The following is a 19,653-nucleotide window of genomic DNA, read 5'->3' on the forward strand; positions in this document are numbered from 1 at the left end:
CCCCAGCATCATTGTCTTCTCCAAGCTTTCCTGTCTTCTCATTATGTGGCCAAAGTACTTCATTTTTGCCTCTAATATCCTTACACAAATTAGGAGTTTATACGGGATCATCTAAAACCCATTACCATTTGCTTGTAACATTTACAAAGTGTAGGTCACTGTGGCTTCCCATCAGCCCCCATTATGGATCATGCTACCAAGGACTGATACTTTTGTTGTGTATTCATTTAGTTGCTTCTGACTCTCCATGACCTCATGGACCAGCCCACGCCAGAGTTCCCTGTTGACTGTGGTCACCCCCAGCTCCTTCAGGATCAAGCCAGTCACTTCAAGGATACCATCCATCCATCTTGCCCTTGGTCAGCCCCTCTTCCTTTTTCCCGAGCATCACTGTCTTCTCCAAGCTTTCCTGTCTTCTCATTATGTGGCCAAAGTACTTCATCTTTACTTCTAATAGCCTTCCCTCCAGTGAGCAGCCGGGAATTATTTCCTGGAGTATGGACTGGTTTGATCTTCTTGTGGTCCAAGGCACTCTCAGAATTTTCCTCCAGCACCACAGTTCAAAAGCGTCTATCTTCCTTCGCTCAGCTTAGGCTTTGGTCATCTATTCCCACCTATTCATGTTATGGATGGAGCCCCTGGTGGCGCAATGGGTTAAATCCTAGTGCCGGACTGAAGACCAATAGGTCACAGGTTCAAATCCAGGGAGAGCGTGGATGAGCTCCCTATGTCAGCTCCAGCTCCCCATGCGGGGACATGACAGAAGCCTCCCACAAGGATGTTTAAACATCAAAACATCCAGTTGTCCCCTGGACAACGTCCTTGCAGACGGCCAATTCTCTCTCACCAGAAGCAACTTGCAGTTTCTCAAGCTGCTCCGGACATGAAACAAAATTTTGTGGATTTTAAATATATAGTGACAGACTCTCTTACTTCACTGTTTGCATGCATGCTACTTTGGAAGTCTATTCAGATTATGAATGACATAAACATGTTTAAGCTTAAATCATTAAGAAATTCATAATCCATTACATCATACTACCTGTGCATTAGACTGTACACAGGACATAAATTCTCTGTGCCCAACGGGACGCCGGGGCTGCCTCAGAATAAAGGCCCTTAGATTCCCCCAAACAGAGTCTTTAGAATGCTTAAAGTAAATCCAACAAAGTTCTTTTATTAAGGAACAAACAGGTACTTTAACGGTTTTCTTAACAGTCTATAGGCTCTTTCAATCTTGTCCACTAGGAACAGGCACTGTCTTCTTAACTGTAACTAACTGATGGGGAAATCCTAGCTTCTAATCTGGGCAGTCTGTACTTGCCTCTGTTGACGTGGAGCCCCTGCACCCGGTACCAACTGTGTCTGGCTTCCGCGAGTGACCCTTGCCTCAACAGAGCTTTGTAGACCTCCAGGGAAAAAGAAGGAGTTCAGATTGCTGTGATGGCTGGTTGGAGTCCCTCAGCCAAGCTGTGGCTGTATGTCTCCTGGCCAAGCCGTAGGGCTGTATAACCCCAGCCAAGCTGTAAAAGATGAAGCTTTTCTACAGGAGCCACTTCGTTCTATGTCCTGTGCGAAAGGCTTCTCTGTGAGAACTAACTCAAAATGGCTTTGTTCCCTCCAAAACTCAAAAAGGGGTGGGACCAGGGAACCTAACTATTATTGACAGGTGGCTTGCCCTATGATTGCAGCCAAAAGAAGCCACCTATCTGCAGGGTCCCTGAAACTTAGGACTGCAATAAACATTACATGCAAAAGCAAACAGAAATGGAGCTCCTGGTACAGCTGTACCAGCACAACAATCTTTAATATTTTTTTTCATGTTAGGAGCAAATTGAGAAACTGCAAGTTGCTTCTGGTGTGAAAGAATTGGCCATCTGCAAGGACGTTGGATATTTTACTATCCTGTGGGAGGCTTCTCTACTCTTGCATCCTTACTCTTGGTTTAATTTTCCCTTTAGTTTTTCAGATCTTGTGGAAGATTCTCTTGTTCTTCCTTTTTTCTTGTCGTATCCATTTCCTCTGCATTATTATAAGAGATATCTTCCTCCCTGCATACATGTTGCCAAACAAACATTGCTGGACTACAACTCCCATCAGCCCTAATCACCACAGTCACGAGGAATCATGGGAGCTATATTTTATAATAGAGAGTTTGTATTAAACAAACTTGGAGGAAGACGCTTGTGGCGGGACCCAAAGAATCTCATCCATCCTATGACAGAAAGGCTTTTGAGAGAGTGAGTGGTGGTTGTAGAATTGATTATATGCTGGAAACAGCATATAGTTAGAAACTGGAGAATTTTAAATAACTATTTTAGCGTAAAGATTTGGAAGGGTATTTACAAACACTGTTCTGAACAAGGGTTGTTCTATTTATACTCTTCAAGCTGGGATTTTGCAGCTGAAACTTCCCCTTCCTTAGCTGTAACTGGAATAAGTGCCATCTTTTGGATTTCTATTTGCCGTGCAACTGTTCAAAGCATAGGAGCCTTGCCTCAGGAGGACATCCGAAACCCTCTTCTCTGCCTTTTATGGATACATGTAGTCTAGACAGTCTTCTGAATATCCATCATAAGTGAGGGTCTTTCAAGGTCTTTCATAGGAAATTTAGCAGCTTGCAAGGCTCAAATGTTTTGTTCACATGCATTATTTATCACCCCAATTAGAGAAGAGGCAGCCGTGAAAGACATGCTTTTTAGTTTCCTCAATAATTTAAGACTGGTTGCTCCTCTTCTGCCTGCTTTTCCCAAAGATGCAAGCAAGAATTAAATAAAATTCTGTTTCTATCGTTACAAAGACCTGCCAAAATCCAGAAGAGTCAATAAAATGTGCCAGATGCCTGCTAAAGTCCGGCACTTTTGAATAGCCATGAATTCTTTACAAAAGCCATTCTATCACCTTCTTCCATCTATCAATTTCCACCTGGCAACGGCCATTCATTCCATCAGGTAATTCCAGAAGAAAAGGAGGAATGTAGCTATTTCCTCCACTTGAGTAATCTATCTTATCACTGAAACAACTAAGGCCAGAGTTTGAGTCTCCACCACTGCATTACAATATATTTTTCTTTACTTTTAGATTTTAGGCTTTGAGCAGGGATATATATTATTAGTGATCTTTGTAAATCAACTTATGCATTTTTTCAAAGCAGGATAAAACGATGTTTGTTTTTTAAAATGAGGATTCCTTCCATTAGGTTATAAAGTAGCTGGCATTAGATGTGACTGGAAGCAGGATTGTATTTACCATATATACTTGAGCATAAGCCGAGCTTTTCAGCTCTTTTTTAGGCTGAAAAAGCCCCCTTTGGCTTATACTTGAGTTGAAGTTATTTATCATTTTACTATTATTACATTTATTTTCCTCTATTTATTATTATTGCATTTACATTGTTTTCCTCTATTATTTTATTACTTATTATTTTACTTTTTATTATTGTTACATTTATTATTTTACTCTCTTTATTATTATTGGAAGGATATGTAAGCACATTAGAATGGTTTACTCAGAGTTGGACAGTCCTATCTTAAATTACAACTTTATGTAAATATTCAAAAACATTTAACCTACTGATGCCTCAATTAATGTAATTTTATTGGTATCTATTTTTATTTTTGAATTTACCAGTAGCTGCTGCATTTTCCACCCTCAGTTTATACTCAAATCAATACATTTTTCCATTTTTGTAGTAAAAGTAAGTGCTTTGGCTTATATTCGGGTTGGCTTATACTCAAGTATATATGGTATGTTGCTTCCATGTCCTAATCTCCATATAAAGTAAGGAACAGCCATAAAAATCAAGTTTTAGAGATAGAAATTCAGCACTCACCTTAAATTGCAGGCTGAAGCTTTGAAGTTGGGTCACCAATATGTTGACTACAACTGCTGGGACCTGAATCCACCCACATCTGGAGAACTGCAGGATTCCCACTCTTATTTACCACCACTCCTACATGACAGTCTTGTTATGAACTCAGGAAATAATAGTTTTGTATTTGAGATTAGAACATTGTTCCAGTCCAGCTCCTGCCACTCAGTCTCCATGTTTTGACTACAAATGTCCACACAGGAATGGAAGATGCATTTAAGTGCATGCGATTATAAAGCTCCCCATGATCAGGAATTGTGTTTTTGTGGCACCCCAACTGCAGAGCTTTTTAATTATGCTAACTAACGTAAATTGTTTGCACTGCATACCTTTCCCCTGAAAACTGGGAGACTGAATGAAGTCTGGGGCATGCATCCCCATTCCCCTACTTACTTACCTTTAAATACCTAGACAAGTTTTTGTGGAAATACAATTTTGCTAGTGTAAACAGGGCTAAAAGCCAATTCTAAATTTTGGAAATGCAATACGAACAGCTGTCCGCTAATACTGTGCACTTTGGCATCTATTGATTACTTTTATCTAGTGCACAACCTACAATTATTGCCAACTTTGTAAATACAAAAATATTGTTTGCTCTGCTTCTGTTCTTCACTATCAAGGAACTCATGTTCAGCTGAGGTTGAAGAAAATTTTGGCAATAGGTGGATGTTATTCTAAATCATGTGGCAGTCACTATTTTTATTTTTCCCTGCAGCAGTTCTAGGTCAAGATACCAGAAACCATCTCAGTTCCTGGTAGATCCTCATCTGAAAGTCTGCAACTTCCTCACCCTTACCGTAAGACCAGATGCAAATTACATGGCTCAAAGGCAGTCACTTGTCTTTCTTTCCTCTCCTACATGCTGCTCTGATTTGTTTAATACCTTTTCCAACAAAGGGTTATGAAGAATTCAAATGCCAGTCACCTTTGAAATGGACTAATAATGAAGTACATGAACATACATTTTAGCATTTGCATTTGGGCATCATGGATTCTTTCATCTTTTACAGTAGACAGTGTCTCTGTTTTAGTGGCTCTGAAATCCAGAGCTGCATTTGGTTGCAACAGTCCATAAAGCTTAATTCTGAATCTGACTCTCCCTCTTACTCAGTTCAAGTCTAAACTTAATGGATTCCTTCCACTTTTGACTTGATAATTGCCAGTCCCTTCCTGTGATTCAAACCAACCTCAAATGAAAGCATGTGGTCTATTCAAGATGGAGACCACCACCATCTGGAACAACTCCCAAGAAGTTTTGCACTTTATTCATTTGTACCTGCTGGGCTGGTGTTTTAGAAAGCATTCAAGTAGGCCAGGAGTTTGTGTGTGTGTGAGAGGAGCAACTTGAGAAACCGCAAGTCGCTTCTGGTGTGAGAGAATTAGCTGTCTGCAAGAACGTTGCCCAAAGGACGCCTGATGTTTTACCAACCTGTGGGAGGGTTCTCTCATGTCCCCGCATGGGAAACTGGAGCTGACAGACAGGAGCTCAACCTTTCGGTCAACAGTCCTACCAGCACAAGGATTTAACCCATTGTGCCACTGGGGGCCAGGGTGAATTTTGAGAAAATCTGGTCAGTTTAGCTCAACTAGTTAGCAGCCTACTTGCCAACAGAAGAATTCACTTTGCAAGCTCAGTTGCAGACCTATCCATGCAATGTACAAACAACTGACATCAACTACTAGGCAGAGCTCTAAAGACCCTTCAAAAGAGTCAGTTTCTCTTCACTTTTCCAACAACACAGACATTAAATCTAGATCTGTGCTGCCAGTCAATGATTTTAAACAGTGATTTCTAGTATAATTAATAGGAAGGGCTATTGCACCCTCTAGTGGATGATAGTTTTAGTTTAATTTTGTGCAGAGTCATTAATATTAGCTGGATCTAGGTCCTGAATAGAAATCTAAAAGCATGCAAATTAGTTGCAAAAATTAAAACAGAGTTCCAGAGTTGACAGTTCTTGTCTGGGCTACAGTAACAGGCAGCTTTTTGGTATTAGTAAACCAGATCGTAAACGTTTAGCACTCAAGAGCCCATTTTTTATGTTTCAAAGTACATGAGTGCAATTCAAACTAATCCAACAAATTGCTATCAGCAAATTTGATACATCTTAAAATATATATGAACTGAAGGCCTCTATACACACATTCATATCAACATGCCATACCCACACAATCATTTTACATTTTTGTGGCCATCTATATTACTTGTAGCAAGAAAGACATAAATCACTGAGGTTTATGTCTACTTCCCACAATGGGGTAGTGTATATAACTCAGAATTATATATTGCTCAATGAAAGGTAAAGGTTTCCCCTGACATTAAGACTAGTCATGTCCGACTCTGGGGGGTGGTGCGGATCTCCATTTCTAAGCCGAAGAGCCGGTGTTTTCCGTAGACACCTCCTAGATCACGTGGCCAGCATGACTGCATGGAGCACCATTACCTTCTTGCAAAAGCGGTACCGATTGATCTATTCACATTTGCATATTTTTGAATTGTTAGGTTGGCTGAAGCTGGACCTAACAGCGGGAGCTCACTGTGCTCCCTGGATTCGAACTGCTAACCTTTCGGTCAGCAAGTTCAACAGCTCAGCGGGTTAACCTGTTACACCACTAGGGGGCCCCAATATCAATGAAAGACCCCTCCATAGTGTTCACAACAGGAATAATACAATGCTATTGAACCAACAATGACACAATTATTTCTCTGGCGATCTTACATCCAAGTATTACTTCTGATAATACTGCTCTTCACAATCAAGGGTGATCTCTACTCTAAATCCATACAGAATGCCATCACCAGGATTCTCAACAGACCCAAATACTGAAGATCAGTGGTTCTCAACCTTGAGTCCATGAAGGATTGAAGAAATGTTATGAATTTTTAAAATTCGAATGAACGAACAAGTGAACGAACAAAAGAAAGAATGAAAGCCAAAAAGGGGAATTAAACAAAATCTTAATTTTCCATGCTTCTTTTGGAAAACTTAATTTGAAGGAAATTGAAATAATTATTTGATGCAGTCTAGTGCCTTAAATCTTGAGTTAAGTCTTGGGGATCTGCAGACACAAAAGGTCCTGCGGTTAACAATAACGTTGGGAACCACTGCTCTACATTACTCCTTTTATAAAGGTTGTTGTTCCATCAATATTTAGGCTCCAACCCTAAAACACTGGTATAGTAACCAGGCAGTAGGCATGCTTTTGTTGAACAAATAAAATAAGTTTATTAAATACAATTTTATATCGTTATGGATCTTTTATTTAAATTACCATAAATCAAGTAGTGTTAACGCCATCCTCAATCCATCCTCAGTATCACTCTTCCGCAATCACATTGTCTCACCTTTTAAATGTCTTCGTCCAAACCTTAATCCTGTTGGGTTGTTGTGAGTTTTCTGGGCTGTATGGCCATGTTCCAGAAGCATTTTCTCCTGGCATTTCACCTGCATCCATGGCAGGCATCCTCACAACCTCTGAGGATGCCTGCCATAGATGCAGGTGAAATGTCAGGAGAGATTGCTCCTGGAACATGGCCATACAGCCCAGAAAACTCACAACAACCCAGGGATTCTGGCCATGAAAACCTTCAACAATAAACTTAATCCTGTTTCTCATCCTTTTTAGTCTTTCCCATTATCCTTCCACTTTCCGCTTTTACTCTCTTCCAACATCTGCCAACCATATTCCATTGCTATCTTGACTTGATTTAAAGATAAAGGATAAAGGCTTCCCCTGACATTAAGTCTAGTTGTGTCTGACTCTGGGGGGGGGGGGGGGTAGTGCTCATCTCCATTTCCAAGCCAAAGAGCTGGCATTGTCCAAGGACACCTCCAAGGTCATGTGGCCAGCATGACTGCATGGAGCACCATTACTTTCCCGCAGAAGCGGTACCTATTCATCTACTCACATCAATGCATTTTCGAACTGCTAGGTTCGAACTGCTTACCCCTCTTTTATTAGCCTAAAACAAAATATAGGAACACGCCCAAAATTTATGCAATATTACAGCTACTACTTTCAAAGGTGGTGTGGGTCTCAATGAAGTTTGCTAAAAAAAATTCAAAGATTTTCTTTATTTAACACACAAAAACATTTACAGCATGCAGGTTGTTAACTATATGGCATCTTCTCCAAACCATTTATTCTTCAGTGCATTCTCATGAATTCAGAACAAACAACTGTGTCCACAGGAAAAACGTTTGTCATTGTAAGTCTAAATTAGAGTCAAAGTATTTTATAAGTAAGATTATGCAAATAATTTAGCTGGTCGCCATGAATAAATAGGAGTTCTTTATTGTCACCCAGTTCCCACCCAAGGCCATTATTACTGTTTCTGGATGACCTGGAGGAATGAAAGACCAAAGGACTTTAAAGTGGAACAGCAATGCATTTGAAATTCTATTGCAGATTCAAGGTTTCAAATTTACAAAACCTGGTGCTGTCCTGACCATGCAACCTACCACAAGTGATCCAAGAAACTTAAAAGGGGGTTCTTTTCAAAGTCTAGGTTGCAGTTCTTGGTAAACGTCGTAAAAGGTTAAAATAATAATAATAATTAAAAAAAACAAGTATAAAAATGATGTACAATTTGAGCTACATGCTAGCTACAGTTTATTTCACTGCTTAATTACACAGCCATGTCAGCACCAAAACCCGTGATACATTACTTACAAGAATGCACTACCATAAACAGCCATGAGAAAATATCCTGCTTCATTTGAACAAAATGCCAGGAAACCAGACTTGGAACTGTGTAAAATGATTCGGGACTGAAAACGGTGTGGCTAATGTTAAGAACTGACATAGGCCATGGCAAATGAAAACACAAATATTTTTTAAATACCCCCTTTTCCCTTTGTACATGTCCCCTCTTACTTTCCAAAAGTGTTTCATCTTCAGTTTGGAGTGTTTTAATTCAAGCACAAAAAAAGGGCAGGCCTACATTACGACCATTTAAACCAGCAAGGGTCTGACAGATTAAAAAATTCCAACTTCTAAAGACTATTGTTTAAAAAAAGACACGTCAGAAGTTAAGGAATAGAAAAAAAAACACTCTATCTTTTCTATTAGTAAGCTCCTCCATAATACAAATACTTTAATTTGTAAAAAAAAAAAAAGTCAGTCAAAGAGCTACAGAAAACCTTTCCCTCCCCGAAGTGCCTGTGAATGTTCAGTACGAAGATATAAAACTGGCATCAACATACTCTGGAAAAGCGGTTATTCAGAATGTCTTCACTGTTGCAAAAGCTGATTCTTTTGCCTCCTACTTAACCTAGTGACTAACAAGAAAGCATTCTAAAACCTTTGGAATTGATTGAGCAGGAAGTCCCCATCAAAGGCATTATTTGAACTTCATGGCATGTAGTTTCAAGTGCTCTTTTAGGGAAAGACTCAATGTTTTAAAGCAGGGCTGAGGATGTTGCTTGTGGGGGAAAAAAATAAAAGGCAGCAAGATGTCTGACAAGATCTCTGGAGAAATGGCTATTTAAATAAATCTATTTTTACAAGAAAATTACAGTACATTTTCAGTGTAGCTCAATTCCCATATTCATTTGACATATCTGGCCATGTTACAACACTTTGCTTGTTTCATTCAATTTGGTTCATTCCAATTAGCTTATCAATTTACATTCTCTTTAAGTTGACTTCTAGGTTGAATAAAATAAAAACAATGAAGGGTTAATAAAGCAAGAGGTGTTCTATAGTGTCCCAGTTTGTTACTACAGCAGTGAACCAAATGTGTACTGCTCCGGTCACCACTAAGAGGCTCATCAAGATGAAGCAGAATGTTTTCACCTCATTGCACTATTTCAGCGTGTCGTCAGGAACAGGACAGACGAAAGTCATTGCCAAGTTTTCCCATATAAACTTACACTTTTACTACTTGCTATACAGTATTAACTCATTATTCCAATAACAGTTTTAAACAAACAGTTAAATAAGCCTCACCAAAACAGAAATCGGTAGTTCCATGTTTCTGAGACTTCAGTGCCTAAAGGCAGTCTTCCTAATCAACCCGCAGGAACTGCATACTGTACAAATAAGTTTAGTCTCATACGCTATACAGCCATTTGGGCAAATTTAATGTACAGTGCTGCTCTATTTCAAGAGTGGGCCAAGTAGTGTTATTTAAAGTGGTAAAATTGAAACTTACTTCAACATTGTTCCATAACCCTAGGACCATTAAATATACATAAATTAAGCAAGATTTTTTTTAAAACTAAGATGTTGCTTAACATACATTCAACTTGGCACAGTGCAGACTAAATTTAAGACGTGAAGGACAGATCATGTAATGAGAGCTACATTTTAAGTTACACGTCAATTTTCCAAGAGGAACAAGCTTTTTCCTAGTTCTGTTGGGAATCAATCGGCCAAATTCATATCATGAGGAGAGCTGTACAGACCAGAATAAATTTACACAATTTTCAAAAAAGAATCCTACAGTCCCCAGGGAGAAACAGATAGAGATCACGGTCATGGAATGACTCTCATTGCGCAATATCCAGTCCTCTTCTTGCTGCATGTACTTTTCAGCATCTAGAAACAGCCAGAGAAACTTATATGGAGACACAAAAATAACATCACAAAATTTCTTCACAGTCTGATTATAACCTAATAAAACAAACAGCGTTCTTAACACAATTATCTATTACTCTTTTCATAGGTAAAGGTTGCCCCTGACATTAAGTCTAGCCGTATCCAACTCTGGGGGGTGGTGCTCATCTCCATTTCTAAGCCAAAGAGCCAGCGTTGTCTGTAGGCACCTCCAAGGTCATGTGGCTGGCATGACTGCATGGAGCGCCATTACCTTCCCACTGGAGAGGTACCTATTGATCTCACATTTGCAAATTTTTGAACTACTAGGTTGGCAGAAGCTGGGGCTAACAGCAGGAGCTCACCCCGCTGCCCGGATTCGAACCGCCGACCTTTCAGACAAGTTCAGCAGCTTAGTGGTTTAACCCACTACACCACCAGGGGGCCCTTTACTTTATTCCATGGTTTTAGGGAAGATGATGTATAATCAGAGTCTACATAAAATTAAGGAATCACAATGTTTAATTCAATACTAACTTGCTTGGCAATCTATTTACAATACATTAAATGCAGATATACAGACTAGTTAGTTATGTCTATTACAAAGCCATTCACTGAAAACACTTTGAAGGAGAATTCACATCTAAACTGATTACACTTAATATTTTAATGTAGTTTTACAGGATTGATTTCTATTACACTCAGTGTTACTTGTAAAACAGCTGAAAACCAAAGTTAGTCTTGGCTAGGTGGGTGACAAGCTGAAATGATCATCTATGGCAAGCACACAAAACTGATCAGAAAGTTAAACACAGCACTTTTGGCAGAATAAGTAAGTAGAAAGCCAACCTTGGTAGTGTCAAATTACACTTTCTCCTGCCGTGCTCCACCTCCACGTACAGCAACTGGCTGGCTGTTTTGAGTAAAAGCACCTCCCCCACGAATTGCACTTGGATGAGTTGGAGAAGCTGCAGGATGCTGACCAGGACGAATAGGTTTCGCTGCATGAAACAAACCTCAATGTTAAATTCCCAGGCCAAGCCATCTGGAAAATGCTTAATGACACATAATATATGGGAGCAAGAAACAAAAAATACTTCTTTAAGATCTAGGAAAGTGATAGAGACACATTCCTATTCAAGAAGATCTTTTATAACTAGTGTGCCAATATACTTCAAATCTTCATTGTCCCAATTATATTGCTTTGTTCCCATGAAGGGAGATAGGATAACTGACTAAGGGTTTTGTGGCACTTTATAGACCAATCAGCAAATTATGGCCTAAGCTTTCAAAGGCTATTTACTTCAAGAGTCTCTTGGAATAGATTCTAGTCAAAGATACTCCATCATGGCGGTTCATGTTGTGACATTCATAAACAACTGTTGGTTATTTATTATTAGTGATACTTTTACTACATTATTGGAAGCTGGGACAAATCCAGCACTCTGTTAGTGCTGCAACAGCTGGAAAAATCAGTAGAGTAGGCTACAAGGAAAAGAGATTTTTCCGAGTTATTTAGGTCTAAGGAAGGCCCTATTCTCCTCAACAGGAAGCGTTCCTGAAGCAAAACATGAGAAAACGTCCCAGGGCGAGGAGCTGTGTGCCAACCATAGCCCACACTTTCCCCACCCATACTCTAGACATTGAGCTTCATGAGGAAAGCTGTAAGAGACAGGCAGCACTGCATAAAACAAAAACCCCTGATCTACATTAACTAAGAAACTAGTATTTGACTTTCTTTCAGTTCTCCCTTCTTCCCAATCTCTTTTCCTCTAATGATCAATGTTAATCAATGTTAATCCTGCTCAATGAACTGTTATTCCTGCTGTCTCTTAGGGCCCTTCCACACAGCCCTATATCCCAGAATATCAAGGCAGAAAATCCCACAATATCTGCTTTGAACTGGGTTATCTGATAATGTGGGATTTCCTGTCTTGATATTCTGAGATACAGGACTGTGTGGAAGGGCCCTAAGCTGTTCTGGGGCTATTTCAGCCAAAGAGCGAGATATGAATTATTTCAACATAAATATGGTATTTATTTCTGCAACCAACAATAAGTACTCTGTGATCATTTTTACCTCATCCTTCTCAATAGACTCTGATAGGAATTTAAAGTAAATGAAAGGATTGAGACCTTAACAGAAATTACAGTTAATCTTGTGCTTTCTCACCCTTTCAAAACAAAACCACTGAGTGACCAAGAACCAGGGCCTGGCAATCAAGTGCATGTTCAGTTCAAGGATTAATGCCTCCTTTTCTCTACTAACCAATCTGTGCAGAATGTGCCTTTCTGATCATGTTCTTTGACCTCACAGCTTCCTTAATACGATCTACTTCTTGTTGATATCGTTTGCGGTCACGAGAGGCATTCTCTTTGGCTTCCTTTAGTGCTGACTCCAAAGCTTTAACTCTTTCAGCTGTAGCTCTAAGTCGTTTTTCCAGTTTTGGAAGCTCACAGCGAAGATCTGCATTATCTCGTACCAGCTAGGAAGAAAGATATATATATATATATATATATACACACACACATATATGAATACATATTACCTACATAGATCTCAGTCATATCGGTTCATTTTTCATAATCTTGCATAATGAATAAAGCTGTTTGTTCGCTATAATGCTACAACTTGGGTAACAAATAGTAAGTGAAACCAAGACTTATGATAATTTTTTTTTACTGTACTGCATATTTTGTACTTCCACAGGTAATCATTTTTCCTAAAAGAAGCCAAAGGGCTGTTGACTCAAATTATTTGGCTCGTGCAAGTCAGCTGGTGGGTGATCACTCTTTGGTATCCGGATTTCGTTGAGTACTCAGATCCATTTTTGGGAGCCTCCTGAAAATCGGCTAATGGAAAAATTGTTTATGGCTAGGCAGACAAAAGATCTGGGAAGATCTGGACTATTGGTGGAAATGGGGAACTTACGAGGTTCCCCTTTCTGTGCCTGGGACCCTTTCCTATCTTTCTTTCAAGGGAGTCTGGGTTTGAAGAATGGGATTAAGTAAGCATCCTTCCTGGGACCCTTTTCTATCTTCCTTTCAAGGGAGTCTGGGTCTGAGCAACAGGGTTAAGGAAACAATGCATAGGACACATCACGGTGTTCTTCTATTCTGATTGGCCCAACAAGCAGGGCTCACAGGAAAACCCCATGCAAGCAGCACACTGCAGCCTCTTTGTGTGCCGCGTGGTGCCAATTAGGGGAGGGGCTGTGATCGGCTGCCATGTGGTCCCGTTCCGGACAAAAAAAGTGACGGCTGAGCCCTTACCATTATGGCCATGCGACTAAGCCGGACAGGCCGAAGGGAACTAACCACTCTGAATCTGTGCACAAGCCTCATGTTGCTGCTTTCTCTTGTCCTTCCATCTTGGTAACCAGAATGCAACATAAATATACTGGTGGAACTTTATGGCCCAAAAGCTTTATAAAAGATCTTGGTCTAAGTTCTTATTTTTACAAAATGAACATAGTTTGAACCAAGCAAGAATAACCTAACTGAATTTTATAGCCGTGTATCAATCACTTGTGGCAATTTAAGGACATAAATTCATAAGCGAAAGAATTTTTGAGTCTATAAAACAGACATCTCTTTTAAATGCTACTGTTATAGAGACCCTGGCATGCTTTTTGGTTATGGAAGCAGTAGATATTCAAGAAGATCACAGGTTACCTGTTTGTGGACTTTTGTGAGTTGCTCAAGATTATTCTCAAGGAAAGAAATCTTCTGCTTCTGGGCAGCACTGCCGCCAGTGTCATCAGAGTCAATCTCGGCACTCTATGGAAGGAAAGACACACAACCCAAGATTTTATTTCTCAGGAACATGAACAAAATATTGATGGAATGAAAGCACTAATTAAGTTTTATGTTACCTTTTTAACTCTTGTAGCCAAATCTTGAACAAACAGTTTTCTAAGATTGTGCAAGGTCTGAAGTTCTTTGGCCTGAAAAAAAAATGTAGCTTAACTGTAAAGTTCTTAATTGGGAAGTTCAAGAATCTCAAAGACATGTTCTGAATATACATAGCTTACCACAGTCTCTTCCAAACCTTTCAGGTCTTGTCTTGCTTGTTCACGCCGATCTTGCATAACCCTGGAGACATACACACACACACACACACAAAATCATTAAAATAATATGATTCACTTTTCCTTTGACACAACTTTACTTACTATGATAACATCAGACACAAACAGACCAGCTGTGTTCAAAGCCTGCTCAAGTGAATTGGGAAATCCTTCAGAACAGCATTTTGGGCAGAATGGAAGGGCACAGTGGAAGGCAAGACAATTTCAATGCACTGTATGGCCATGTTCCAGAAGCATTCTCTCCTTACGTTACACCTACATCTATGTCAGGCATCCTCAGAGGTTGAGGGGTCTGTTGGAAACTAGGAAAGTGAGATTTATGTATCTAAGCAATGTCCAGGGTGGGAGAAAAAAATCTTGCCTGCTTGAGGCAAGAGTGAATGTTGCAATTGGTCACCTTGATTAGCATTTAATGGCCTTGCAGCTTCAAAGCCTGGATGATTTGGCAGAAAAAATGAAATGCAAAGATACAGAATGGGTGACGCCTGGCTCGAGAGCAGTACGTGTGAAAAAGATCTTGGAGTCCTCGTGGACAACAAGTTAAACATGAGCCAACAATGTGATGTGGCAGCAAAAAAAGCCAATGGGATTTTGGCCTGCATCAATAGGAGCATAGTGTCTAGATCTAAGGAAGTAATGCCACCCCTCTATTCTGCTTTGGTTAGACCACATCTGGAATATTGTGTCCAATTCTGGGCACCACAATTCAAGAGAGATATTGACAAGCTGGAATGTGTCCAGAGGAGGGCGACTAAAATGATCAAGGGTCTGGAGAACAAGCCCTATGAGGAGCGGCTTAGGGAACTGGGCATGTTTAGCCTGAAGAAGAGAAGGCTGAGAGAAGATATGATAGCCATGTATAAATATGTGAGAGGAAGCCACAGGGAGGAGGGAGCAAGCTTGTTTTCTGCTTCCTTGGAGACTAGGACGCGGAACAATGGCTTCAAACTACAAGAGAGGAGATTCCATCTGAACATGAGGAAGAACTTCCTGACTGTGAGAGCCGTTCAGCAGTAGAACTCTCTGCCCCGGAGTGTGGTGGAGGCTCCTTCTTTGGAAGCTTTTAAGCAGAGGCTGGATGGCCATTTGTCAGGGGTGGTTTGAATGCAATATTCCTGCTTCTTGGCAGGGGGTTGGACTGGATGGCCCATGAGGTCTCTTCCAACTCTTTGATTCTATGATTCTATTCTATGATTGCTGCCTGGGGAGATCCTTTGTTGGGAGGAATTAGCTGGCCCTGATTTATTGTCAGAATTTCACCTGCTTTTTAAGTGTTGCTCTTTATTTACTGTACTGATTTGGGAAAACTTTGGGGGGTTTTTAGTGTTAAATAACAGATACTCTTAAAGTAGCTTAACAGCTTCCACTGCAATACAGGGTCTATCATTTTCCAATTACTGCCATTAAACAAAAATGCTGAAATAACACTAATATTTTATCCATACTTGAATTGTGTTAACTGCACAAGAGCAGGACCTTATTACTCAAAACATCATGTTAGAATGTGGTTTCTTCAGATCAATATCAGATATTCCCAAGCACAAATTGTCTTAACAGTTCTACTTACGTAAGTTCATGCAGTTTTCTGCTTTTCTCCTGATCTGTAGTTTTCAATTTATCATGCTCAATTCTGAGTCGTTCTTGCTCAAGCATCATTTTCTGATTTTGACTGGACAGATGAAGGAAAAAAAGTTTAAAAACATCCTAAAAGACCAACATGTCCTCATTTTGTAAGATGACAGAACAGATAATCCAAACAGGCTCTTTTTCTACTAACAAGATCACAGGCCACAGAAGATAACATTCAGTTAGGGCAGAACATATGTCTTTCAGACTGCCAACCAATATCCTAGATTCAACAGTGAAATGTAGAGAAATTCAAGTAATAGGAAATCCACGCCAATTTTAACTGTAATTTTTTTAGTGTTGTTTGTGTTGAATTCTGTTTTAATGTTTGTATATTTGTATATTTTAAATGGTATACTAATGCTTTTACGTCAAGCCGCTTTGAGCCCCCTTTGGGTGAGATAAAGCGGGGTATACATAAATATAATGAATAATAATGTTGATTATACATTTTGATTTCTATAACATTAACATTAAGATTCTATTATTTTGGGAAAACATTGCAAAATCAGATTTGAATCAAGGCTAACTGAGATCAAAATCATATTTCTTCTCTTCCACTATAAAATTCAGAGTGCTATTTCCCTCTCTCACATAGCATCGAATCTAGTAGTTTTTGCAAAACTTACTCTTGAAGTTCAGTAATTAGTTTCTCCTTAGACTCAACTTCATCTCTCAGGCTGCTAATTTGCTTCTGATGGGTCTCACGGTGACTTTGAATCTGCTGCTCAACAGCTTGCTAAAGAAGCAAATGTTCTGGTTACTTTACACTATAATCAGAAATTACATTTTTAAAAGTATATTAGAAGATGTCAAGACTTCACTTGCCTTGACTTCATTTGCAGTCTGAACCTTGTTTAAATGTTCCTTCTCCATTTCATGAACTTTTTCTGGAGAGAAAAAAAAGAAGTTTTCAGCAGGTGGACAGAAGCAGGTGTTTATCTAATCTATTCAATGTCGATCTATTAAAAGATCTTCTTGGGCCACTCCAAAAATAATATGCAACTTATACAAACAATATGCACCTTAAACAATAGAAGAGCAAGACTAATGGCTGATCTTGCTGAGCATTCTTTTCCAAAACCAGTTAGATGGTTTTCAGAGGCTCACAAGTAAAATGTGTGCACTCACGAGTGAAATGTGTGCTAATATATATTGACGGGAGTTACACTAAAAAAATGTACCTGTTCTGACTTATATACAAATTCAACTTAAGGACAAATCTACAGAACCTATCTCGCTTGTAACTTGGGGACTACCTGTACATTTCAAAGCAAAAATATAAAAGTAATTCATACTTTGAGCTCGGAGTTCAACCAGTTCATCATTTAGGGAATCCACAGATTCTTCTAGTTGTCTTTTCTTCTGTTCCACATTCTGAAGGTACTCTGTAAGTGACTTGATCTTGGCTTCATGCTTCAAGGATGAAAATATGATCAACATTACAAGACGGTAGATACAAATAAACAGAAGAATTTTGAAATATTTGTACTTTTAATTTACAAAATCAAAATTTACTGACAGAAAAGCACATACAAGAGGAAATACATTCATTATATGTGAACATGGTACCGCCTTTAAAAGCTGCTCCTAAACTACACTTGGACCAAACCAAAATCATCTGGAGGAATTTCTCTCAAACAGTAACACTGATCGGTCTTTCCTATTCTTTAACATTTAAAGCTCGTTTCATTAATAGAAGTCATAACCGAACTTTAAAATGTTTTAATATAGATATTGTATAGTAATGTGTTTCAATATGTGTATTTTATTCAAAGCACCCTTGAGCCATGAGAAGAGGTGGGTAACAAAATATTTTATTATTATTATTAGTAGTAGTAGTAGTAGTATTAAACGAACCTTATTAATAACTCTGGCTGAAATAGCAAAATCCTACATAGTACCATTTGAGAAATTTAAGAAGACACACTACAGAAACTTGTTATTTGGCATCCTTGCCTTCTGGAGTTCACTACTACTTCTGCTCTCTTCTAATCTTAATCTAAAACATATGTAACTTTGGCACATTAAGAATCTATAGCAGTGAATATTTGGAGGCAGGATAGCAAACCAGAATCAATATGAAGACAAAACAAGTAAGCAATTTACTAGTCTATTTGTCTTCCTTTACTGTAAAACATTGTTGCATTACTCTCCCTTTGTGATAAAGATCTTAAAGTTCAAACTTCCTACATATCACAAAACAATAAAGCAGATATTACTTAATTGACAGGAATTAACAACATTTACCTGTGATATACGAAGCTGACAGGCTGCAAGCTCTTTTTCATTTTCTTCCATTTTCTTATTGCTCTCCGTTTGTGTACTTTCTAATTGTTTGCAGCGTTTTACCATAGTTTTCACCTCAGATTTCATTTTACTGATGTAGAGTCTTGCAACTGTAAATTCTTCGTCTATCATGCCAGTTCCTTCTGGCTGCTGTGAAGGAAAAACTAGTGTTAAATTTCAATCATTTCAAAATCTAGAAACTGATTATGCATCAAATTCCAAGTTTAGCAAAGTGGGTTTTTTTCCATCATGTACCTGCCAGATCAACTTAAAAAAAACTGTAACAAAAATAAACCCTCCCTGCCATCTCATTCACATGAGGAACATTGAAAGGAAAGCAAACTGACTTTCTGCAAAGTTACTACTTGTGGCAGATAGTGGCTTTTGTTGTTTAACCTTTAAAATTAAAATATATCAGCTAGAGAACCTTTACAGCTACTATTTGGCATTATTTGTAATGAGTAATGCCATTGAAAAGCAGGCTGTCCTGTCTGTACTTCATGGCCATTATGATACAGTTAAGAACAACTAACAGTCAAATGCTTACCCAATTGTTAATTGTGCTGACAATCAGGGACATCTAACCACCTCTCAAGAAAAGATTGCCCCAGGCACTGCCAGGCCATCAAATGCTAATCAAGGTGGTCAGTTGAAACATTCACACCTAGCTCCAGCAGACAAGAATTCTTTGTCCTATCCTGGTCATTCCACAGATATATAAACCCATTTTCCTCGTTCCAACAGACCTCACTGCCTCGGAGGATGCTTGCCATAGATGCAGGAGAAACGTCAAGAGAGAATGCCTCTAGAACATGGCCATATAGCCCGAAAAAACCTACAACAACCCAGTGATTCCGGCCATGAAAGCTTTCGATAATACATTGTGCTGACTATGATAGATGTTTTATTGTTAACCATGCTCATAAATGTACTTGTTTAGTGATTAGTTGGTCTATGTTTTTATTTTGATATTTAATTTAATTTGATTAGTAAAGTAAATGTTTCCCCTGACATTAAGTCCAGTCATGTCTAACTCTGGGGGTGGTGCTCATCTCAATTTCTAAGCCAAAGAGCTGGCACTGTCTGTAGACACCTCCTAGGTCATGTGGCCAGCATGACTGCATGGAGCACCATTACCTTCCCACAGAAGCGGTAACTATTCTCACATTTGCATGTTTTCGAACTGCTAGGTTGGCAGAAGTTGGGCCTAACATCCCACTCCCCAGATCTGAACTG

At 39.1% G+C, this 19,653-nt stretch overlaps 1 protein-coding gene and 1 long non-coding RNA gene across 2 annotated transcripts in view; one reads left to right on the forward strand and one right to left on the reverse strand.

The window, feature by feature from the left end:
- LOC132778947 (uncharacterized) overlaps positions 1–4,809 on the forward strand; it is a 58,156-nt gene extending 53,347 nt beyond the window's left edge. Inside the window, exon 3 of the long non-coding RNA XR_009631782.2 lies at positions 4,587–4,809. This is a non-coding gene — a long non-coding RNA (uncharacterized lncRNA). The remainder of the gene's footprint in view (positions 1–4,586) is intronic.
- Positions 4,810–7,928: 3,119 nt separating this feature from the next.
- The window catches only part of KIF5B (kinesin family member 5B), a 40,731-nt gene continuing 29,006 nt past the window's right edge, over positions 7,929–19,653 (reverse strand). Inside the window, exons 16-26 of the mRNA XM_060782502.2 lie at positions 18,379–18,567; positions 17,427–17,544; positions 16,957–17,018; positions 16,758–16,867; positions 16,070–16,171; positions 14,446–14,506; positions 14,287–14,358; positions 14,087–14,191; positions 12,681–12,897; positions 11,261–11,412; positions 7,929–10,414 (exon numbers count right to left, since the gene is read on the reverse strand). Of these exons, the coding sequence (XP_060638485.1) occupies positions 11,276–11,412; positions 12,681–12,897; positions 14,087–14,191; positions 14,287–14,358; positions 14,446–14,506; positions 16,070–16,171; positions 16,758–16,867; positions 16,957–17,018; positions 17,427–17,544; positions 18,379–18,567 (1,173 nt within the window). The 3' untranslated portion in view covers positions 7,929–10,414; positions 11,261–11,275. The remainder of the gene's footprint in view (positions 10,415–11,260; positions 11,413–12,680; positions 12,898–14,086; positions 14,192–14,286; positions 14,359–14,445; positions 14,507–16,069; positions 16,172–16,757; positions 16,868–16,956; positions 17,019–17,426; positions 17,545–18,378; positions 18,568–19,653) is intronic.

The sequence above is a fragment of the Anolis sagrei genome, chromosome 6 (assembly GCF_037176765.1).
Source record: "Anolis sagrei isolate rAnoSag1 chromosome 6, rAnoSag1.mat, whole genome shotgun sequence".
Taxonomy (NCBI): Eukaryota; Metazoa; Chordata; class Lepidosauria; order Squamata; family Dactyloidae; genus Anolis; species Anolis sagrei.